Source organism: Bombina bombina, chromosome 3 (assembly GCF_027579735.1).
Source record: "Bombina bombina isolate aBomBom1 chromosome 3, aBomBom1.pri, whole genome shotgun sequence".
Lineage (NCBI taxonomy): Eukaryota > Metazoa > Chordata > Amphibia > Anura > Bombinatoridae > Bombina > Bombina bombina.
Window position 1 is genome coordinate 862,133,663 of NC_069501.1, and position 25,804 is coordinate 862,159,466.

The 25,804-nt window shown below is 39.0% G+C and overlaps 1 protein-coding gene across 1 annotated transcript in view; it reads left to right on the forward strand.

Annotated features, from left to right (window-relative positions):
* The window catches only part of UGGT2 (UDP-glucose glycoprotein glucosyltransferase 2), a 991,813-nt gene that overhangs the window by 84,017 nt on the left and 881,992 nt on the right, over positions 1 to 25,804 (forward strand). The window contains exons 5-6 of the mRNA XM_053707835.1: positions 77 to 251; positions 17,474 to 17,570. Of these exons, the coding sequence (XP_053563810.1) occupies positions 77 to 251; positions 17,474 to 17,570 (272 nt within the window). The remainder of the gene's footprint in view (positions 1 to 76; positions 252 to 17,473; positions 17,571 to 25,804) is intronic.

Below are 25,804 nucleotides of genomic sequence, written 5' to 3' on the forward strand. Positions count from 1 at the left end.
TTTGTGTGTAAAATGGTTGTATGTCTTTCTGCTTTTTGTAAAAGACAAATGTATGGTTTACATTTCACCCCTATAGACCAAGACCTTACTTGTACAAAGGGGATCACACATTTCCATCCCTTGTCAAGACTGCTCCTGTAGTCATTCTATATGCAGAAGTGGGTACAAAAGAGTTTGCTACATTCCACAAATCACTTACTGAAAAAGCAGAAAGTGGGGAGATAGTTTACATACTTCGTCACTACATACAGGTAAGAAAAATATTTTTGAAGGCTGTTTGATTGCTGGTATTGTAAGTCGCAGTTGTAAGATTGGCCAAGCAATATGAGAAATTGAGTGGGATTTGTTGAAATTATTCTCTGTGGTTTGGTGCATGGTTAGCCTAAAGCATATTAAACAGCATGAGTTTGTAATATGAACTGTTTAACTATGTGAATTTAAAAACAACTTTGCAATATACTTTTATTTTTCTCCATGTTTCCTGTAATTCCTAAATTTCACTGAGTTCCTTTAAAGTAAATGGGCACCATCATGGTTTAACTTATCTATCTTTCCTGCTGAGGACAATTATAGACAGATCTAAAACACTAAATAAAAGAGACTGTCCAAACGAGGCTAAGTAAAACATACGATTATCTAAGTGTTTCCACACTTGCACAAATAGAAAACTAGTTCAAACATGGCGACGCCCACTGCTTTATAGAAACTAAACTTTTACACTTATATTTTCAATATTTAAACAAGTAAAATAATTGTAAAAAATACATCTAAATATTATTGTAAGGCTAAACATTTATTTGAATAAATCTTTGTCTAGTGTATATTTATTGCTTAACATCTCTTTTTTAGGATCAAAAACTCTTATTGGCAGACAATAATGAAGGAGATGTTGAATAGTTGGAATTGATAGCAATAGGGTTGTGGTTTGGGATGAAAATCTGAGTATAAACAGTTTAAAACTTCATAACATTGCTGGAGATTATGGTGTAAATATAGAAGTGATTATATAAAAATGCCTATTGTAAATTTTCCATGGAGTGCTGGGTCTCCTGTTGTCTATTTGTTGCTTGTGGTTTTCCTTTGTGTTAGGGGTTCTTTTTTAGGGCTGGATACACCTTATCACCAATAAGTATTCTGAACCTCAGCTGGAGCAGAGTATTGCACTTGTACGAGATATTGGAGAGCAGAAGTCAGACCACACAACAATGAAGTATAACAACTGTTCTGTTTATTTACCACCCACAATGCGGTTATATAGTACACATACATGGTAAATTGACACAGATGCTTCATACACGCCCCCTTATTGCGACATAATCAGTAGAAAGTTATAGAACTTTAAACATAAGATTGTTTATGTAAAGAGCCAAAAACTGTGACAGTTTAAAATGAGACTGTTTATCCTAGCAAAGGCATGGTTACGCTTAGCAGCGAGATACAAATGTGAAAAGACTGAGTTTAAGAATAACAACAGTTCAGTGTTAGTTCAGAATGGCTGAATAGATACAAAATGGAGGAATAGATATAAGATGGAGACAAGTTAGTTACATACTGTATATTCTTACACATTAATTTCTTTAGTCTAAGTCTTAATTCACTTAGAAATAGTTAACAGTCCCTGCCCTGATATAAACAAATATATAGACAAATGTGACATACAGCTTACTATAGCTATCAAATGTATGTACGTTATTATTTATTTATTAAAATGAGCCTCCAAAAATGCCATGCCCTTTTCAGATGATTTACTGAAATTATATTTAAATGTTTAGGCAATGGGCTTGATTTCTTTTTCAGGTCTTAGTTACAAATACATGATAGTTTGAGGGTCGATATAGCACAAAAGTAAAGCTATTTTTAAACTTAATGTGTATTACTAAACTGAAAACAAAATCTACGATAAGATTATCTGGATTTTGAAACTCTTAAGAGACTATCATACGCTCGCAAGCTGTGACTGATCAAAGGGCTGCAGATTGCAGGACTGGTTTAAGATATTTTTATATGGCTGTCTGCTTCATATCCTAAATTACTTTTGTGAAAATAAATTAACATATTTCTTTATAAATTGAATAAAATATGTTCAACTTTTTATTGGACATTTTTGATCTTTTTAATTTTCATTTAGGCATGCAAAGTTAATAAATTTCTAAAAAAAAAAAATTCTTTCATGTAATTGGCAAGAGTCCATGAGCTAGTGACCTATGGGATATACAATCCTACCAGGAGGGGCAAAGTTTCCCAAACCTCAAAATGCCTATAAATACACCCCTCACCACACCCACAATTCAGTTTTACAAACTTTGCCTCCTATGGAGGTGGTGAAGTAAGTTTGTGCTAAGATTTCTACGTTGATATGCGCTTCTCAGCATTGTTGAAGCCCGATTCCTCTCAGAGTACAGCGAATGTCAGAGGGACGTGAAGGGAGTATCACTTATTGAATATGATGATTTCCCTAACGGGGGTCTATTTCATAGGTTCTCTGTTATCAGTCGTAGAGATTCATCTCCTACCTCCCTTTTCAGATCGACGATATACTCTCATATACCGTTACCTCTACTGATAACTGTTTCAGTACTGGTTTGGCTATCTGCTATATGTGGATGAGTGTCTTTTGGGTAAGTATGCTTTTATTACTTGAGACACCTCAGCTATGGTTTGGCACTTTATGCATTTATATAAAGTTCTAAATATATGTATTGTACCTATATTTGCCATGAGTCAGGTTCATGTATTTCCTTTTTGCAGACTGTCAGTTTCATATTTGGGGAAGTTAATATTAAGAAATATTTTTCTTACCTGGGGTTTAGTCTTTTTTCAATTGACTACTTTGTTTCAAATTGCGGGCTGACTTAGGCTCGCGGGTGCGCCAAATGCTACACTTTATTGCGTCATTCTTGGCGTAAGAATTTTTTGGCGCGAAAAGGCACGTCCGTTGACGCAAGTTCGTCATTTCCGGCGTCGTAATTGACGCAGAAGTTCACACAGGGTTGCGTCGTTAGTGACGGAAGTGTGTCATTTCCGGACATGGTTGGCGCCAAAGAATTTCTCAGTTACGCTGTGCGTCATACTTGCCGCTAAATTATTTTCAATATTTATTTGCCCCATTGCTTTTGCCTCTTGCCTTTTTCTATGTCAGAGGGCTATGCTATTTGCATTTTTTTTCCCATTCCTGAAACTGTCATATAAGGAAATTGACAAATTTTGCTTTATATGTTGTTTTTTATTTTACATTTTGCAAGATGTCTCAATCTGATCCTGCCTCAGAAGTATCTGTTGGAACTTTGCTGCCTGATGTCGGTACTACTAAAGCTAAGTGCATTATATTTCCGAATGTCTGTCATTGTATGATAAACTTTTTACATGCAGAAATTGTATCCATCAGTTAATAGTACATTTACTGTTGTTGTTCCTTCAACTTTTAATGTACATGTTATACCTATGAAATTTTAAGAATTTGTTTCTGATTCTATTCAGAAGGCTTTGTCTGCTATTATGCCTTCTAATTATTATAAAGGTCTTTTAAAACTTCTCATAAGGTTGATGAAATTTCAAATGACCGACAATGTAATGAATTATCCTTTTCTGATGAGGATCTATCTGATTCAGAAGTATTTTCATTCTTTGTTAAAAAGAGGTGTTAATTATTTTGGATATCATGGAAACTAGTGCTCTTGATATTAGAACTAGTAAATTCTGTTTTTTAAACCTCCTGTGATTGCTCCAGAGGTTTTTTTCCGTTCCTGATGCTATTTCTCTTATGATTTCTAAGGAACTTTCTATGGGTACTTATTTTGTTCCTTCTTCAAGGTTTTTAAATTTGTATCTTTTTCTCAGCAATTTCTATAGAGTTTTGGGAAAAGATCCTCAACTTGTTGGGGCTATTTCTACTCTTGCGGAATGTACCTCTATTCCTATGGAAGATAGTTCTTAAGTTCTTTTAGATAGGAGACTTAAATCTTATCTAAGGAAAACTTATTTATATTCAGGTCGTCTCAGGCCTGCATTTTCTTTGGCTGATGTTGCAGCTGCATCAACTTTTTTGTTGGAGATTTAGCACAACAAGAATTGTATTCTGATTTATTTAATATTATTCGCTTTCTGCAACATACTAATCAGTTCTGATGCCATTTTTTGATATCATTAAGATTGATGTTAGATCTATGTCTATAGCTATTCTTAGCTACAAGAGTTTGAGGCTTAAATCTTGGATTGTTGTTATGACTTTTTTAAGCCTAGATTGCTATTTCTTCTTTCCAATGTAATAAGAGACCTAAGGTAAATATTAAGCTTCTAAATTGTTTTCGTTCTTTTTTTCAATAAGGAACAAAAACCTAATCCTTCCCTATGGAATCTGTTTCCATTTGGAAACCTTCTTTAAATGGAATAAATCTAACCCATTTAAGAAACTAAAAAGCCAGCCCCTAAGTCCGCATGAAGGTGCGACTCTCATTCCTGCTCAACTGGTAGGGGGCAGAGTAAGGTTTTTTCTTCTGTTATGTGCGATCAGTCCACGGGTCATCATTACTTCTGGGATATAACTCCTCCCCAACAGGAAATGCAAGAGGATTCACCCAGCAGAGCTGATATAGCTCCTCCCCTCTACGTCAGTCCCAGTCATTCTCTTGCACCCAACGACTAGATAGGATGTGTGAGAGGACTATGGTGATTATACTTAGTTTTTATGACTTCAATCAAAAGTTTGTTATTTTACAATAGCACCGGAGCGTGTTATTACTTCTCTGGCAGAGTTTGAAGAAGAATCTACCAGAGTTTTTTACTATGATTTTAACCGGAGTAGTTAAGATCATATAGCTGTTCTCGGCCATCTGAGGGAGGTAAAGGCTTCAGATCAGGGGACAGCGGGCAGATGAATCTGCATTGAGGTATGTAGCAGTTTTTATTTTCTGAATGGAATTGATGAAAAAATCCTGCTATACCGTTATAATGACATGTATGTATACACTTCAGTATTCTGGGAATGGTTTTTCACCGGAACTACTCTGTTAAAGGTCACTAATCCTTTTAATAAATATTGTCATGTTAAACGTTTTTGCTGGAATGTAGAATCGTTTACATTGCTGAGGTACTGAGTAAATAAATGTTTGGGCATTATTTTCCACTTGGCAGTTGTATGCTTTAAATTGTGACAGTTTCGTTTCTCCTCACTGCTGTGTGTGAGAGGGAGGGGCCGTTTTTGGCGCTCTTTTGCTACGCATCAAAAAATTCCAGTCAGCTACTATTATATTTCCTGCATGATCCGGTTCACTGACAGATCTCAGGGGTCTTCAAACTTCTTTGAAGGGAGGTACATTCTCTCAGCAGAGCTGTGAGAATTTTTATTGACTGTGAATAAAAACGTTACTCTTTTTATGTCAAATTTAGTTATTTACTAATGGGAACAAACCTTTGCTAAAAGTTGTGTTATTTTAAACTTGATGCTATAACTGTTTCAGTTCATTATCTCAACTGTCATTTAATCGTTTAAGTACCTCTTTGAGGCACAGTACGTTTTTGTTAAAAAAGATTATAACCAGGTTGCAAGTTATTGCTAGTGTGTTAAACATGTCTGACTCAGAGAATGATATCTGTGTCATTTGTTCCAATGCCAAGGTGGAGCCCAATAGAAATTTATGTACTAACTGTATTGATGCTACTTTAAATAAAAGTCAATCTGTACAATGTGAACAAATTTCACCAAACTGCGAGGGGAGAGTTATGCCGACTAACTCGCCTCACGCGGCAGTACCTGCATCTCCCGCCCGGGAGGTGCGTGATATTATGGCGCCTAATACATCTGGGCGGCCATTACAGATAACATTACATGATATGGCTACTGTTATGACTGAAGTTTTGTCTAAATTACCAGAACTAAGAGGCAAGCGTGATCACTCTGGGGTGAGAACAGAGTGCGCTGACAATACTAGGGCCATGTCTGATACTGCGTCACAGCTTGCAGAGCATGAGGACGGAGAGCTTCATTCTGTGGGTGACGGTTCTGATCCAAACAGATTGGATTCAGATATTTCAAATTTTAAATTTAAATTGGAGAACCTCCGTGCATTACTAGGGGAGGTCTTAGCAGCTCTCAATGATTGTAACACCATTGCAATACCAGAGAAAATGTGTAGGTTGGATAAATACTTTGCGGTACCGGCGAGTACTGACGTTTTTCCTATACCTAAGAGATTAACTGAAATTGTTACTAAGGAGTGGGATAGACCCGGTGTGCCGTTCTCACCCCCTCCAATATTTAGAAAGATGTTTCCAATAGACGCCACTACTCGGGACTTATGGCAAACGGTCCCTAAGGTGGAGGGAGCAGTTTCTACTTTAGCTAAGCGTACCACTATCCCGGTGGAGGATAGCTGTGCTTTTTCAGATCCAATGGATAAAAAATTAGAGGGTTACCTTAAGAAAATGTTTGTTCAACAAGGTTTTATATTGCAACCCCTTGCATGTATCGCGCCGATTACGGCTGCGGCAGCATTTTGGATTGAGTCTCTGGAAGAGAACCTTAGTTCATCTACGCTAGACGACATTATGGACAGGCTTAGAGTCCTTAAACTAGCCAATTCATTCATTTCGGAGGCCGTAGTACATTTAACCAAACTTACGGCTAAGAACTCTGGATTCGCCATACAGGCACGTAGAGCACTGTGGCTAAAATCCTGGTCAGCTGATGTTACTTCTAAGTCTAAATTACTTAATATACCTTTCAAGGGGCAGTCTTTATTTGGGCCCGGGTTGAAAGAAATTATCGCTGACATTACAGGAGGTAAGGGCCACGCCCTACCTCAAGACAAAGCCAAAGCTAAGGCTAGACAGTCTAATTTTCGTCCCTTTCGGAATTTCAAACCTGGAGCAGCGTCAACCTCCACTGCACCAAAACAGGAAGGAGCTGTTGCTCGTTACAGGCAAGGCTGGAAACCTAACCAGTCCTGGAATAAGGGCAAACAGGCCAGGAAACCTGCTGCTGCCCCAAAGACAGCATGAACCGAGAGCCCCCGATCCGGGACCGGATCTAGTGGGGGGCAGACTTTCTCTCTTCGCTCAGGCCTGGGCAAGAGATGTTCAGGATCCCTGGGCGCTGGAGATCATATCTCAGGGATACCTTCTAGACTTCAAATTATCTCCCCCAAAAGGGAGATTTCATCTGTCAAGGTTGTCAACAAACCAGATAAAGAAAGAAGCGTTTCTACGCTGTGTACAAGATCTGTTATTAATGGGAGTGATCCATCCAGTTCCGCGGTCGGAACAAGGACAAGGGTTCTACTCAAACCTGTTTGTGGTTCCCAAAAAAGAGGGAACTTTCAGGCCAATCTTAGATTTAAAGATTCTAAACAAATTCCTAAGAGTTCCATCGTTCAAAATGGAAACTATTCGGACAATCTTACCTATGATCCAAAAGGGTCAGTACATGACCACAGTGGATTTAAAAGATGCTTACCTTCACATACCGATTCACAAAGATCATCAACGGTATCTACGGTTTGCCTTCCTAGACAGGCACTACCAGTTTGTAGCTCTTCCATTCGGATTGGCTACGGCCCCAAGAATCTTCACAAAGGTTCTGGGTGCCCTTCTGGCGGTACTAAGACCGCGAGGGATTTCGGTAGCTCCGTACCTAGACGACATTCTAATACAAGCTTCAAGCTTTCAAACTGCCAAGTCTCATACAGAGTTAGTTCTGGCATTTCTAAGGTCGCATGGATGGAAAGTGAACGAAAAGAAAAGTTCTCTTTTTCCTCTCACAAGAGTTCCATTCTTGGGGACTCTTATAGATTCTGTAGAAATGAAGATTTACCTGACAGAAGACAGGTTAACAAGGCTTCAGGATGCATGCCGTGTCCTTCATTCCATTCAACACCCGTCAGTAGCTCAATGCATGGAGGTGATTGGCTTAATGGTAGCGGCAATGGACATAGTACCTTTTGCACGCCTACACCTCAGACCGCTGCAATTGTGCATGCTAAGTCAGTGGAATGGGGATTACTCAGATTTGTCCCCTACCCTGAATCTGAATCAAGAGACCAGAAATTCTCTTCTATGGTGGCTTTATCGGCCACACCTGTCCAGGGGGATGCCATTCAGCAGGCCAGACTGGACAATCGTAACAACAGACGCCAGCCTGCTAGGTTGGGGCGCTGTCTGGAATTCTCTGAAGACTCAGGGATTATGGAATCAGGAGGAGAGTCTCCTTCCAATAAACATTCTGGAATTGAGGGCAGTCCTCAATGCCCTTCTAGCTTGGCCCCAATTAACAACTCAGGGGTTCATCAGGTTTCAGTCGGACAATATCACGACTGTAGCTTACATCAACCATCAGGGAGGGACAAGAAGCTCCCTAGCAATGATGGAAGTATCAAAGATAATTCGCTGGGCAGAGTCTCACTCTTGCCACCTGTCTGCAATCCACATCCCGGGAGTGGAGAACTGGGAGGCGGATTTCTTGAGTCGCCAGACTTTTCATCCGGGAGAGTGGGAACTTCATCCGGAGATTTTTGCCCAAATACTTCGACGTTGGGGCAAACCAGAGATAGATCTCATGGCGTCTCGCCAGAACGCCAAACTTCCTCACTACGGGTCCAGATCCAGGGATCCGGGAGCGGTTCTGATAGATGCTTTGACAGCACCTTGGAACTTCGGGATGGCTTATGTGTTTCCACCCTTCCCGCTGCTTCCTCGATTGATTGCGAAAATCAAACAAGAGAGAGCATCTGTGATTCTAATAGCGCCTGCATGGCCACGCAGGACTTGGTATGCAGATCTAGTGGACATGTCATCCTGTCCACCTTGGTCTCTACCTCTGAGACAGGACCTTCTGATACAGGGTCCATTCAAACATCAAAATCTAACTTCTCTGAAACTGACTGCTTGGAAATTGAACGCTTGATTTTATCAAAGCGTGGTTTTTCTGAGTCGGTTATTGATACCCTGATCCAGGCTAGGAAGCCTGTTACCAGAAAGATTTACCATAAAATATGGCGCAAATACCTATACTGGTGCGAATCCAAACGTTACTCCTGGAGTAAGGTTAGGATCCCTAGGATATTGTCTTTTCTACAAGAAGGTTTAGAAAAGGGTTTATCGGCTAGTTCATTAAAGGGACAGATTTCAGCTCTGTCCATCTTGTTACACAGGCGTCTGTCAGAAAATCCAGACGTCCAGGCTTCTTGTCAAGCTTTAGCTAGGATCAAGCCTGTGTTTAAAGCCGTTGCTCCGCCATGGAGTTTAAACTTAGTTCTTAACGTTTTACAAGGGGTTCCATTTGAACCCCTTCATTCCATTGATATAAAATTGTTATCTTGGAAAGTTCTGTTTTTAATGGCTATTTCCTCGGCTCGAAGAGTCTCTGAGTTATCAGCATTACATTGTGATTCTCCTTATCTGATTTTTCACTCAGATAAGGTAGTTCTGCGTACTAAACCTGGGTTCTTACCTAAGGTAGTTACTAACAGGAATATCAATCAAGAGATTGTTGTTCCATCCTTGTGTCCAAATCCTTCTTCAAAGAAGGAACGTCTTCTACACAATCTGGATGTAGTTCGTGCCCTCAAGTTCTACTTGCAGGCAACTAAAAATTTTCGCCAAACTTCTTCCCTGTTTGTCGTTTATTCTGGACAGAGGAGAGGTCAAAAAGCTTCTGCTACCTCTCTCTCTTTCTGGCTTCGTAGCATAATACGTTTAGCCTATGAGACTGCTGGACAGCAGCCTCCTGAAAGAATTACAGCTCACTCCACTAGAGCTGTGGCTTCCACTTGGGCCTTTAAGAATGAGGCCTCTGTTGAACAGATTTGCAAGGCTGCAACTTGGTCTTCGCTTCATACTTTTTCCAAATTTTACAAATTTGACACTTTTGCTTCTTCGGAGGCTATTTTTGGGAGAAAGGTTCTTCAGGCAGTGGTTCCTTCTGTATAATGAGCCTGCCTATCCCTCCCGTCATCCGTGTACTTTTGCTTTGGTATTGGTATCCCAGAAGTAATGATGACCCGTGGACTGATCGCACATAACAGAAGAAAACATAATTTATGCTTACCTGATAAATTCCTTTCTTCTGTTGTGCGATCAGTCCACGGCCCGCCCTGTTTTTTAAGGCAGGTAAATATCTTTTAAAATTATACTCCAGTCACCACTTCACCCTTGGTTACTCCTTTCTCGTTGATTCTTGGTCGAATGACTGGGACTGACGTAGAGGGGAGGAGCTATATCAGCTCTGCTGGGTGAATCCTCTTGCATTTCCTGTTGGGGAGGAGTTATATCCCAGAAGTAATGATGACCCGTGGACTGATCGCACAACAGAAGAAAGGAATTTATCAGGTAAGCATAAATTATGTTTTTCAAGAAAATTTTGGATAATTCGGTCCAAATCAATGGTTTCAGAGTTTTGTCTCTCAGGGGTTTCGAATAGGATTCTGAATAAATCCTCCTGTGAGAAGATGTTTTTCTCTCACGTATCCCAGCAAATCCAGTTAAAGCTCAGGCTTTCCTGAAGTGTGTTTCAGATCTGGAGTTTCAGGGGTAGTCATGCCAGTCCTTTTCAGGGACAAGGTCTGGGATTTTTTATTCAAATATATTCTTTGTCTCAAAAAAGGAAATTTCATTCAGACCATTCTAGATCTGAACATTTTTAATCGTTATGTAAGAATATTAATTTTCAAATGGTGTCTTTAAGGACTATTCTGCCTTTTATTCAGCAAGGACATTTTAGGTCCATATTGAATTGCAGGATGTATATCTTTTGTTTTATGATTCATTCAGATCACTATCAGTTCCTGAGATTCTCTTTTCTAGACAAGCGTTACCAATTCGTTGCTTTTCCATTTTTTGATTAGCAGCCGCTTAAAGAATCTTTTTTAAAAAGTTTTTGGTGCCCTGCTTTATGGAAACCAGAGAGCAGGGTATTGTGGTGTTTCCTTATTTGAATGATTTTGGTACTAGCTCAGTCCTCCGTTCTGCAGAATCTCACACTAATCAATCAGTGTTGTTTCTTCGGAAACATGGTTGGAGGATCAATTTACCAAAGAGTTTCTTGATTCCTCAGACTAAGGGTCACCTTTTTTAGGTTTCCAGATAGATTCAGTGCCCATGACTCTGTCTCTAATAGACAAGAGACGTTTGAAAGTGGTTGCAGTCTGTCTGCACTCTGTCTTTTCCTTCAGTGGTTATGTGCATGGAAAATTTCCCTTTGCTCGTTCTCACATGAGACCTCTCCAGCTTTGTTTGCTGCAATCCATGGTGCAGGGATTTTATTAAGATATCTCAATTAATATCCTTAAATCCCAATATTTGACACTCTCTGACGTGGTGGTAAATCACCAGTGTTTAGTTCAAGGGGCTTTTTTGTTCGGCTAACCTGGACTATGATCTCTACAGATGCAAGTCTTTCAGGTTGGGGAGCTGTTTGGGGATCTCTGACAGCATAAAGGGTTTTGGAATTCTCAAGAGGCGAGATTATCAATCAATATTTTAGATCTCCGTGCTATTCGCAGAGCTCTTCAGTTTTGGCCTTTGTTGAAGAGAGAACTGTTCATTTATTTTCTTTTTAGAACTCATCAGTAGGAGATAGATTTCTGATTGCTGCATTGGAAAAGCTATTTTCATGGTTAAACCAAAATTCATTAAAATTATGGGGTGTACATTTATTTTCAAACAGACAATATCACATACAGTGACATTTGTCAATCAGCAGGGTTGGACTCGCAGTCCACAAGCTATGAAGAAGTATCTCGGATACTTGCTTGGGCGGATTCCAGCTCCTGTCTAATTTCTGCGGTGCATTTCCCAGATATAGACATTGTGAGGCGGATTATCTCAGCCGTCAGACTTTACATCCTGGGGAGTGATTCCTCTATCCAGATGTGTTTTATCAGATTGTTCAAGATATGGGGTCTTCCACAGATAGATCTGATGGCCTCTCATCTAAACAAGAGACTTCCCAGATGCCTGTCCAGGTTCAGGGATTTTCAGGCGGAAGCAGTGGGTATGCTGACACTTCCTTGGTGTTATTATCCTGCTTATATTTTCCCGCCTCTAGTTCTTCCTCCAAGAGTGATTTTCAGAATCATCATGGAACAATCGTTTTTGTTGCTGATGTCTCCAGCATGGCCCCACAGATTTTGGTATGCGGATCTTGTTCGGATGTCCAGTTGCCAACCTTGGCCATTTCCGTTAAGGCCGGACCTACTGTCTCAAGGTCCGTTTTTTCCATCAGGATCTCAAATCAATAAATTTGAAGGTATGGAAATTGAACGTTAAGTGCTAAGTCATAGAGGTTTCTCTAACTCAGTGATTAATATTATGTTACAAGCTTGTAAATCTATCTCTAGAAAGATTTATTATTGAGTTTGGAAGACCTACATTTTATAGTATTCTTCTCATAAATTCTCTTGGCATTCTTTTATAGTTGGAAGAATTTTTCAGTTTCTTCAGGATGGTTTGGATAAGGTTTTGTCTGCAAGTTCCTTGAAGGGACAAATCTCTGCTCTTTCTGTTTCATTCCCAGAAAGATTGCTAAACTTCCTGATATTTACTGTTTTGTACAGGCTTTAGTTTGTATTTAAAACCTTTCATAAAATCAATCTCTCCTCCTTGGAGTCTTAATTTGGTTTTGAAGGCATTACATGGCTCCTCCATATTGAGCCTATGCATTCTTTGGACATTTTACTACTTTCTTGGAAAGTATTGTTCCTTTTGGTCATCTCTTCTGCTGGAAGAGATTCTGAGCTATCTGCTTTTTCTTGTGAATCTCCTTTTCTGATTTTTTTCATCAGGATAAAGCGGTTTTGCGGACTTAATTTCTATTTTTTCCTAAGGTTGTGAATTCTAACAACATTAGTAGAGAAATTGTTGTTCCTTCCTTGTGTCCTAATCCTAAGAATTTTTTGGAAAAGATCTTTTCATTCTTTGGATGTGGTGAGAGCTTTGAAATATTATATTTAAGCTACTAAGCAAAGACTTCAAGTCTATTTGTTATATTTTCTGGTCCTAGGAAAGGTCAGAAAAACTTCTGCTATTTCCTTGGTTTTTTGATTAAAGCTTTTTGATTCTTCAAGCTTATTGGAGTCGGGTTAATCCCAGCTTCAGAGAATTTCAGTTCATTCTACTAGATCAGTCGCCACTTTGTGGGCTTTTAAGAATGAAGCTTCAGTTGTTCAAATTTGCAAGCAGCAAATTTGGTCTTCTTTACATACATTTACTTAATTCTACCATTTTAATATTTTTGCTTCTTCAGAAGCAGTTTTTGGTAGAAAAGATCTTGAGGCAGTTGTTTCGGGTTTGATTCTTCTGCTGATGTTTTAAGTTTTTCTTTTCTTCATGAGAATAACTTATATTTTGGGTTGTGGATTAATTTTTCAGCATATGGCTGTTGTTTATTTTTATCCCTCCCTCTCTAGTGACTTTTGCGTGGAGTTCCACATCTTGGGTATCTGCTATCCCATACGTCACTAGCTCATGGACTCTTGCCAATTACATGAAAGAAAACATAATTTATGTAAGAACTTACCTGATAAATTCATTTCTTTCATATTGGCAAGAGTCCATGAGGCCCACCCTTTTTATGGTGGTTATGATTTTTTTGTATAAAGCACAATTATTTCCAGATTCCTCTGATGCTTTTTACTCCTTTCTTTATTACCCCACTACTTGGCTATTCATTAAACTGAATTGTGGGTGTGGTGAGGGTGTGGTGAGGGGTGTATTTATAGGCATTTTGAGTTTTGGGAAACTTTGCCCCTCCTGGTAGGATTGTATATCCCATACGTCACTAGCTCATGGACTCTTGCCAATACGAAAGAAATGATTTTATCAGGTAAGTTCTTACATAAATTATGTTTTTTTTTTTTAATGTTTTAGATTCTGTGTTTATTTTTTTCAGACTGGCTACTAGTATTGTTGGTTTGTATTCATTACTTATATAAGGCAGGTTGTAACCAACTTTGTTCCTAGGTTAGAGAAACAAAATAACTGTTCTGTAGGCTGTGAAAACACACACACACTTACCAGGGTGCACGCGAGAAAATAGCATAGAAAAAACAGTGGGGTGCCTTTATTGTTATGTTTCGGTGGTCTGAGAAAGGTGATACGGTCCCCGAAACTTTACAATAAAGGCACGTTTCGGAAAAGACCAGCGAGTGCAAGCCCCACTGTTTATATATATATATATATATATATATATATATATATATATATATATATATATATATATATATATATATATATATATATATATATATATATATATATATATATATATATATATATATATATATATATATATATATATATATATATATATATACTTACCGGCCACTTTATTTGGTACACCTGTTGAATTGCTTGGTAACACAAATTGCTAATCAGCCAATGACATAGCAGCAACGCAATGCGTTTAGGCATCTAGACGTGGTGAAGACGACTTGCTGAAGTTCCAACCGAGCATCAGAATGGGGAAGGAAGGGACTTTGAACGGGGCATGGTTGTTGGTGCCAGACGGGCTGGTCACAGTATTTAAAAAAAACTGCTGAACTGCTGGGATTTTCATGCACAACCATCTCTAGGGTTTACAGAGAATGGTCAGAAAAAGAGAAAATATCCAGTGAGCGGCAGCTGTGTGGACAAAAATGCCTTGATATCAGAGGAGAATGGGCAAACTGGTTCAAGATGATAGAAAGGCAACAGTTACTCAAATAACAACTCTTTACAACCAAGATATGCAGAATACCATCTCTGAACGCACATATCGAACCTTGAAGCAGATGGGCTACAGCAGCAGAAGACCACACTGAGTGCCACTCCTGTCGGCTAAGAACATGAAACTGAGGCTATAATTGGCACAAGCTCACCAAAATTGGGCAATAGAAGATTGGAAAAACGCTGCCTGGTCTTATGAGTCTTGATTTCAGCTGCAACATTCAGATAGTAGGGTCAGAATTTGGGGTAAACAACATGAAAGCATGGACCCATCCTGCCTTGTATCAACAGTTCAGGCTGGTGGTGGTGGTGTAATGGTGTGGGGGATATTTTCTTGGTACACTTTGGGCCCCATAGTTCCAATTGAGCATCGTTTAAATGCCACAGCCTACCTGAGTATTGTTGCTGAACATGTCCATCCCTTTATGACTACAGTGTACCCATCCTCTGATAGCTACTTCCAGCAGGATAATGCACCAGATCACAAAGCTCAAATTTATTTTAAACTGGTTTCTTGAACATGACAATGAGTTCACTGTACTCCAATGGCCTCCACAGTTATCAGATCTCAATCCGATAGAGCACCCTTGGGATGTGGTGAAACGGGAGATTTGCATCATGGATGTGCAGCCAACAAATCCACAGCAACTGCGTGATGCTATCATGTCAATATGGACCAAAATGTCTGAGGAATGTTTCCAACACCTTGTTAAATCTATGCCATGAAGAATTCAGGCAGTTCTGAAGGCAAAAGGGGGTCCAACCCGGTACTAGCAAGGTGTACCTAAAAAAGTGTCCGGTGTGTGTGTATGTGTGTGTATGTATGTATGTATGTATGTATGTATGTGTATATGTGTATATGTATGTGTGTATATATATATATATATATATATATATATATATATATATATATATATATATATATATATATATATATATATATATATATATATATATATATATATATATATATATAATATTATATTATATATACAGGTGGCCCTCGTTTTACAACGGTTCAATTTACACTGTTTCAGAATAACAACCTTTTTTTCCAGTCATGTGACTGCTATTGAAACACATTGAGAACCAGTGCATTTATTAAAATAGCCAGTAGGTGGAGCTATCCGCTTGTGTTGCAGCAAAGCCAAGCGAGCTGAAATTAATCAGTTTAACCAGACCTGAGCTATCGAGCAGATTTCAAAGGAACAAGATCTTCCTGTCTATAAATCAGTCCAGATTGGAATGCATAGAAAGAACTGTTTGCAGAAAAATGCAAGTGAAGTCTGTATTGTGTGATTATTTTATTAGGTTTATAATGCTGTTTAGCAAATGTTTTTGTTCATTTAACTTAGTTTAAATGATATATTATGTGTTGTGTGATTATTATATTAGGTTTATAATGCTGTTTAGAATTTAAAGTCTTCATTTCAAAACTTTAAAAATAATGTATTAGGTGTTACTTATGACAATTTTGAGAGGGGCCTGGAACCTATCTCCCTCACTTCCCATTGACTTACATTATAAACTGGGTTTCAATTTACAACAGTTTCGATTTACAACCATTCCTTCTGGAACCTAACCCCAGCGTTAACTGAGGGCTACATGTGTGTGTGTATATATATATATATATATATATATATATATATATATATATATATATATATATATATATATATATATATATATATATATATATATATTATTGTATATATTATTATATATATATATATATATATTTATATATATTTATTATTATTATATATATTTATATATATTTATTATTATTATTATATATATTTATATATATTTATTATTATTATATATATTTATATATAGTTATTATTATTATATATATTTATATATAGTTATTATTATTATATATATATATATATTTATTATTATATATATATATATTTATATTTATTATTATTATATATATATATATATATTTATTATTATATATATTTATATATATTTATTATTATTATATATATTTATATATATTTATTATTATTATATATATTTATATATATTTATTATTATTATATATATATATTTATTATTATTATATATATATTTATATATATTTATTATATATATATATATATATATATATATATATATATATATATATATATATATATATATTTATTATTATTATATATATATTTATTTATTATTATTATATATATATATATTTATTTATTATTATTATATATATATATATATTTATTATTATATATATATATATATATATATATATATATATATATATATATATATTTGTGTGGACAGTAAAGGTAAAAGTTATTGTTAAATAAATCTGCAGAAGTGCAGAATTATTTAACATTAACTTAGCAATACCTGCAAAAAAATAAAGAGTTTTGTGAGATTTAAGCCCGCAAAACTATATTTACCTTGTGTTCTTTCTTTGCCAGCCTCTTCTACAACTGTATTTTTTTAAAAGGGTGTCAAGGGTACTCTGTCCTATAACAGAGTGCCAGATAGTGCTTTTGAACTAAATGTACCGCACTGGCTAAAGCAACCGACCGCTTTAGCCAGCGTGGGAGTGCTGTACATTTAGTTCAATTGCGCTATTGGGTGGGCTGTTATAGGATAATGTGTGTGACACGCTTATAAAAAAAATACAGGATCAGAAGAGCTGGCGAAGAAGGCAAGGTAAATTACATTTACTGCCCCTTTTTAATGTAGACATTTTACATTTTTTTTTTAAACTTCATAACCTTAATTTTGATAAGTTGTTTAATTTTTTCAGAAACCAAGCCCAAGGAAAATGTATTTATCTGGGTATGGTGTGGAACTTGCAATAAAGAGCACAGAATACAAAGCAATGGATGACACTAAAGCTGAAGGTATTCTACAACTAAATACACCTGATATAGATTAAAATGTGCAATTTAAACAATAATTTTGTATGTTATGTTTTTATGCTGGCCATTCGGTTTATGTATAAAGAGACATTAAATAAAGTATATTATATGCATTCCACTATAATATTGGGTGATGAAGTTTTGGAACCTGCATAATTAAAACATGTTGGCACAGGAATGCAGTGAAAACTAGATTTCAACATGGCAGCAGCCATGACTAGAGGGAGACTTGGAATAACCTCAGTTCTATGTTATAAAATGTATTTAGTTCTTAATGTGATTGTAAGGTATGTGCTGGTATAATTAAAAAGTCTCCTTTCTTGTGGCAACTGTTGCAGCACATCTGTGTTACTTAATCAACAATAGGGTATCTGTATAGGGTAGGCTATCTGTTCTCCACAAAAAATACTGAATGACAAGGGGCGGCATACAGGAGCTAGACATGATGCAGGTGCAGCTGTGCCACACCAGGCTCCCGTATAGCAAAGCCAATACAGATTGTAGGGTTTAATGTGTCTTCTAGAAATGCAGACCCTATTTTGACTGAGACTTGTGAGCCCTTGGTAGTCACTCCCCTGGTAATAGATACAATATGGAATGTTATACGCAAATCAGAATACTTTGGAGTATTTTTTAATACATAGAGTCTAATATACTTTCCTCCAACACGAATTCTTTTGTGTGACTTCACTTTCACTAACTTTAAAGATAACAATATAATAGTATTACAGTGTTCAGCAGTTAATGTCTGTATGTCTCTCCTCCGTTTTGTAAATATACTATACAAATCTGCTGTTGGAAATGTGTCAGCTTTAGGATAAAGAAATTAATAAATATTTATAATCTTTATTTCTTTTGCAAGATGTACCGAGTCCACGGATTCATCCTGACAGGAAGTAGCCACCATGGACTCTGCCACTGAGACGGGACCTTTTGATTCAAGGTCCATTCAAGCATCCAAATCTAATTTCTCTGCAACTGACTGCTTGTAGATTGAACGCTTGATTTTATCAAAGCGGGGTTTCTCTGAGTCGGTCATAGATACCTTGATTCAGGCTCGAAAGCCTGTCACCAGGAAGATCTATCATAAGATATGGCGTAAATATCTTTTTTGGTGTGAATCCAAAGGCTACTCATGGAGTAAGATCAGGATTCCTAGGACTGTCTTTTCTCCAAGAAGGATTGGAGAAAGGATTGTCCGCTAGTTCCTTAAAGGGACAGATATCTGCTTTGTCTATTCTGTTGCACAAGCATCTGGCAGATGTCCCAGATGTTTGGGCTTTTTGTCAGGCTTTAGTTAGAATTAAGCCTGTGTTTAAACCTGTTGCTCCGCCATGGAGTCTCAATTTAGTTCTTAAAGTTCTTCAGGGGGTTCCGTTTGAACCCATGCATTCCATAGATATTAAGCTTCTATCTTGGAAAGTTCTGTTTCTAGTTGCTATCTCTTCAGCTCGAAGAGTTTCTGAACTATCTACATTACAATGTGACTCGCCTTATCTTGTTTTCCATGCTGATAAGGTGGTTTTGCGTACCAAACCTGGGTTCCTCCCTAAGGTTGTTTCTAACAGGAATATCAATCAGGAAATTGTTGTTCCTTCTCTGTGTCCTAATCCTTCTTCTAAGAAGGACCGTCTGTTGCACAACTTGGACGTGGTTCGTGCCTTGAAGTTTTATTTGCAGGCAACCAAAGATTTTCGCCAATCATCTTCTTTGTTTGTTGTCTATGCTGGAAAGCGTAGAGGTCAAAAGGCTACGGCTACCTCTCTTTCCTTTTGGCTGAAAAGCATCATCCGTTTGGCTTATGAGACTGCTGGACAGCAGCCTCCTGAAAGAATTACAGCTCACTCCACTAGAGTGGTGGCTTCCACATGGGGTTTTAAAAATTATGCTTCTGTTGAACAGATTTGTAAGGCTGCGACTTGGTCTTCGCTTCATACCTTTTCCAAATTTTACAAATTTGATACTTTTGCTTCTTCGGAATTTATGCTTACCTGATAAATTTCTTTCTTTTGCTTTGTACCGAGTCCATCGGTACAAAGGATGAATCCGTGGACTCGGTACATCGCAAAAGAAAGAAATTTATCAGGTAAGCATAAATTCTGTTTTTAACCTAGAAAAATAATGCACAGAGCTGCATGGTATATGGATAATGTAAAGATCCTAAACTTACTCATGTCCCATTGCTTCTGTAGGGAAAGAGTTTGATAAAGTTACTTATCTTTTTTGATGAGTCCCAACAGTAAAATTTAGAAAAGGTTATTTCTCCAACATAGGTGTGTCCGGTCCACGGCGTCATCCTTACTTGTGGGATATTCTCTTCCCCAACAGGAAATGGCAAAGAGCCCAGCAAAGCTGGTCACATGATCCCTCCTAGGCTCCGCCTACCCCAGTCATTCTCTTTGCCGTTGTACAGGCAACATCTCCACGGAGATGGCTTAGAGTTTTTTAGTGTTTAACTGTAGTTTTTATTATTCAATCAAGAGTTTGTTATTTTGAAATAGTGCTGGTATGTACTATTTACTCAGAAACAGAAAAGAGATGAAGATTTCTGTTTGTATGAGGAAAATGATTTTAGCAACCGTCACTAAAATCCATGGCTGTTCCACACAGGACTGTTGAGAGCAATTAACTTCAGTTGGGGGAACAGTGAGCAGTCTCTTGCTGCTTGAGGTATGACACATTCTAACAAGACGATGTAATGCTGGAAGCTGTCATTTTCCCTATGGGATCCGGTAAGCCATGTTTATTACGATCGTAAATAAGGGCTTCACAAGGGCTTATTAAGACTGTAGACTTTTTCTGGGCTAAATCGATTCATTATTAACACATATTTAGCCTTGAGGAATCATTTTATCTGGGTATTTTGATATAATAATATCGGCAGGCACTGTTTTAGACACCTTATTCTTTAGGGGCTTTCCCTAATCATAGGCAGAGCCTCATTTTCGCGCCGGTGTTGCGCACTTGTTTTTGAGAGGCATGGCATGCAGTCGCATGTGAGAGGAGCTCTGATACTTAGAAAAGACTTTCTGAAGGCGTCATTTGGTATCGTATTCCCCTTTGGGCTTGGTTGGGTCTCAGCAAAGCAGATACCAGGGACTGTAAAGGGGTTAAAGTTCAAAACGGCTCCGGTTCCGTTATTTTAAGGGTTAAAGCTTCCAAATTTGGTGTGCAATACTTTTAAGGCTTTAAGACACTGTGGTGAAAATTTGGTGAATTTTGAACAATTCCTTCATGTTTTTTCGCAATTGCAGTAATAAAGTGTGTTCAGTTTAAAATTTAAAGTGACAGTAACGGTTTTATTTTAAAACGTTTTTTGTACTTTGTTATCAAGTTTATGCCTGTTTAACATGTCTGAACTACCAGATAGACTGTGTTCTGAATGTGGGGAAGCCAGAATTCCTATTCATTTAAATAAATGTGATTTATGTGATAATGACAATGATGCCCAAGATGATTCCTCAAGTGAGGGGAGTAAGCATGGTACTGCATCATTCCCTCCTTCGTCTACACGAGTCTTGCCCACTCAGGAGGCCCCTAGTACATCTAGCGCGCCAATACTCCTTACTATGCAACAATTAACGGCTGTAATGGATAATTCTGTCAAAAACATTTTAGCCAAAATGAACACTTATCAGCGTAAGCGCGGCTGCTCTGTTTTAGATACTGAAGAGCATGACGACGCTGATAATAATATTTCTGAAGGGCCCCTAACCCAGTCTGATGGGGCCAGGGAGGTTTTGTCTGAGGGAGAAATTACTGATTCAGGGAACATTTCTCAACAGGCTGAACCTGATGTGATTGCATTTAAATTTAAGTTGGAACATCTCCGCATTCTGCTTAAGGAGGTATTATCCACTCTGGATGATTGTGACAAGTTGGTCATTCCAGAGAAACTATGTAAAATGGACAAGTTCCTAGAGGTGCCGGGGCTCCCAGAAGCTTTTCCTATACCCAAGCGGGTGGCGGACATTGTTAATAAAGAATGGGAAAGGCCCGGTATTCCTTTCGTCCCTCCCCCCATATTTAAAAAATTGTTTCCTATGGTCGACCCCAGAAAGGACTTATGGCAGACAGTCCCCAAGGTCGAGGGAGCGGTTTCCACTTTAAACAAACGCACCACTATACCCATAGAGGATAGTTGTGCTTTCAAAGATCCTATGGATAAAAAATTAGAAGGTTTGCTTAAAAAGATGTTTGTTCAGCAAGGTTACCTTCTACAACCAATTTCATGCATTGTCCCTGTCGCTACAGCCGCATGTTTCTGGTTCGATGATCTGATAAAGGCGGTCGATAGTGATTCTCCTCCTTTTGAGGAGATTATGGACAGAATCAATGCTCTCAAATTGGCTAATTCTTTCACCCTAGACGCCACTTTGCAATTGGCTAGGTTAGCGGCTAAGAATTCTGGGTTTGCTATTGTGGCGCGCAGAGCGCTTTGGTTGAAATCTTGGTCGGCTGATGCGTCTTCCAAGAACAAGCTACTTAACATTCCTTTCAAGGGGAAAACGCTGTTTGGCCCTGACTTGAAAGAGATTATCTCTGATATCACTGGGGGTAAGGGCCACGCCCTTCCTCAGGATCGGCTTTTCAAGGCAAAAAATAAACCTAATTTTCGTCCCTTTCGTAGAAACGGACCAGCCCAAGGTGCTACGTCCTCTAAGCAAGAGGGTAATACTTCTCAAGCCAAGCCAGCTTGGAGACCAATGCAAGGCTGGAACAAGGGAAAGCAGGCCAAGAAACCTGCCACTGCTACCAAGACAACATGAAATGTTGGCCCCCGATCCGGGACCGGATCTGGTGGGGGGCAGACTCTCTCTCTTCGCTCAGGCTTGGGCAAGAGATGTTCTGGATCCTTGGGCGCTAGAAATAGTCTCCCAAGGTTATCTTCTGGAATTCAAGGGACTTCCCCCAAGGGGGAGGTTCCACAGGTCTCAGTTGTCTTCAGACCACATAAAAAGACAGGCATTCTTACATTGTGTAGAAGACCTGTTAAAAATGGGAGTGATTCATCCTGTTCCATTAAGAGAACAAGGGATGGGGTTCTACTCCAATCTGTTCATAGTTCCCAAAAAAGAGGGAACGTTCAGACCAATCTTAGATCTCAAGATCTTAAACAAGTTTCTCAAGGTTCCATCGTTCAAGATGGAAACCATTCGAACTATTCTTCCTTCCATCCAGGAAGGTCAATTCATGACCACGGTGGATTTAAAGGATGCGTATCTACATATTCCTATCCACAAGGAACATCATCGGTTCCTAAGGTTCGCATTCCTGGACAAACATTACCAGTTCGTGGCGCTTCCTTTCGGATTAGCCACTGCTCCAAGGATTTTCACAAAGGTACTAGGGTCCCTTCTAGCTGTGCTAAGACCAAGGGGCATTGCTGTAGTACCTTACTTGGACGACATTCTGATTCAAGCGTCGTCCCTTCCTCAAGCAAAGGCTCACACGGACATTGTCCTGGCCTTTCTCAGATCTCACGGATGGAAAGTGAACGTGGAAAAGAGTTCTCTATCCCCGTCAACAAGGGTTCCCTTCTTGGGAACAATAATAGACTCCTTAGAAATGAGGATTTTTCTGACAGAGGCCAGAAAAACAAAACTTCTAGACTCTTGTCGGATACTTCATTCCGTTCCTCTTCCTTCCATAGCTCAGTGCATGGAAGTGATCGGGTTGATGGTAGCGGCAATGGACATAGTTCCTTTTGCGCGCATTCATCTAAGACCATTTCAACTGTGCATGCTCAGTCAGTGGAATGGGGACTATACAGACTTGTCTCCGAAGATACAAGTAAATCAGAGGACCAGAGACTCACTCCGTTGGTGGCTGTCCCTGGACAACCTGTCACAAGGGATGACATTCCGCAGACCAGAGTGGGTCATTGTCACGACCGACGCCAGTCTGATGGGCTGGGGCGCGGTCTGGGGATCCCTGAAAGCTCAGGGTCTTTGGTCTCGGGAAGAATCTCTTCTACCGATAAATATTCTGGAACTGAGAGCGATATTCAATGCTCTCAAGGCTTGGCCTCAGCTAGCGAGGGCCAAGTTCATACGGTTTCAATCAGACAACATGACAACTGTTGCGTACATCAACCATCAGGGGGGAACAAGGAGTTCCCTAGCGATGGAAGAAGTGACCAAAATCATTCTATGGGCGGAGTCTCACTCCTGCCACCTGTCTGCTATCCACATCCCAGGAGTGGAAAATTGGGAAGCGGATTTTCTGAGTCGTCAGACATTGCATCCGGGGGAGTGGGAACTCCATCCGGAAATCTTTGCCCAAGTCACTCAGCTGTGGGGCATTCCAGACATGGATCTGATGGCCTCTCGTCAGAACTTCAAAGTTCCTTGCTACGGGTCCAGATCCAGGGATCCCAAGGCGGCTCTAGTGGATGCACTAGTAGCACCTTGGACCTTCAAACTAGCTTATGTGTTCCCGCCGTTTCCTCTCATCCCCAGGCTGGTAGCCAGGATCAATCAGGAGAGGGCGTCGGTGATCTTGATAGCTCCTGCGTGGCCACGCAGGACTTGGTATGCAGATCTGGTGAATATGTCATCGGCTCCACCTTGGAAGCTACCTTTGAGACGAGACCTTCTTGTTCAGGGTCCGTTCGAACATCCGAATCTGGTTTCACTCCAGCTGACTGCTTGGAGATTGAACGCTTGATTTTATCGAAGCGAGGGTTCTCAGATTCTGTTATCGATACTCTTGTTCAGGCCAGAAAGCCTGTAACTAGAAAGATTTACCACAAAATTTGGAAAAAATATATCTGTTGGTGTGAATCTAAAGGATTCCCTTGGGACAAGGTTAAGATTCCTAGGATTCTATCCTTCCTTCAAGAAGGATTGGAAAAAGGATTATCTGCAAGTTCCCTGAAGGGACAGATTTCTGCCTTGTCGGTGTTACTTCACAAAAAACTGGCTGCTGTGCCAGATGTTCAAGCTTTTGTTCAGGCTCTGGTTAGAATTAAGCCTGTTTACAAACCTTTGACTCCTCCTTGGAGTCTCAATTTAGTTCTTTCAGTTCTTCAGGGGGTTCCGTTTGAACCCTTGCATTCCGTTGATATTAAGTTATTATCTTGGAAAGTTTTGTTTTTAGTTGTAATTTCTTCTGCCAGAAGAGTTTCAGAATTATCTGCTCTGCAGTGTTCTCCTCCTTATCTGGTGTTCCACGCAGATAAGGTGGTTTTACGTACTAAACCTGGCTTTCTTCCAAAAGTTGTTTCTAACAAAAACATTAACCAGGAGATTATCGTACCTTCTCTGTGTCCGAAACCAGTTTCAAAGAAGGAACGTTTGTTGCACAATTTGGATGTTGTTCGCGCTCTAAAATTCTATTTAGATGCTACAAAGGATTTTAGACAAACATCTTCCTTGTTTGTTGTTTATTCCGGTAAAAGGAGAGGTCAAAAAGCAACTTCTACCTCTCTCTCTTTTTGGATTAAAAGCATCATCAGATTGGCTTACGAGACTGCCGGACGGCAGCCTCCCGAAAGAATCACAGCTCATTCCACTAGGGCTGTGGCTTCCACATGGGCCTTCAAGAACGAGGCTTCTGTTGATCAGATATATAGGGCAGCGACTTGGTCTTCACTGCACACTTTTACCAAATTTTTCAAGTTTGATACTTTTGCTTCTTCTGAGGCTATTTTTGGGAGAAAGGTTTTGCAAGCCGTGGTGCCTTCCATTTAGGTGACCTGATTTGCTCCCTCCCTTCATCCGTGTCCTAAAGCTTTGGTATTGGTTCCCACAAGTAAGGATGACGCCGTGGACCGGACACACCTATGTTGGAGAAAAAAGAATTTATGTTTACCTGATAAATTACTTTCTCCAACGGTGTGTCCGGTCCACGGCCCGCCCTGGTTTTTTTTTAATCAGGTCTGATAATTTATTTTCTTTAACTACAGTCACCACGGTACCATATGGTTTCTCCTATGCAAATATTCCTCCTTAACGTCGGTCGAATGACTGGGGTAGGCGGAGCCTAGGAGGGATCATGTGACCAGCTTTGCTGGGCTCTTTGCCATTTCCTGTTGGGGAAGAGAATATCCCACAAGTAAGGATGACGCCGTGGACCGGACACACCGTTGGAGAAAGTAATTTATCAGGTAAACATAAATTCTGTTTTCAGCAGAAAACGCTCACATTTACATCCTTAGATATTTAATAATCAGCTGCACTGTTGTATACAAGAACACATAGGAAGTAAATAAA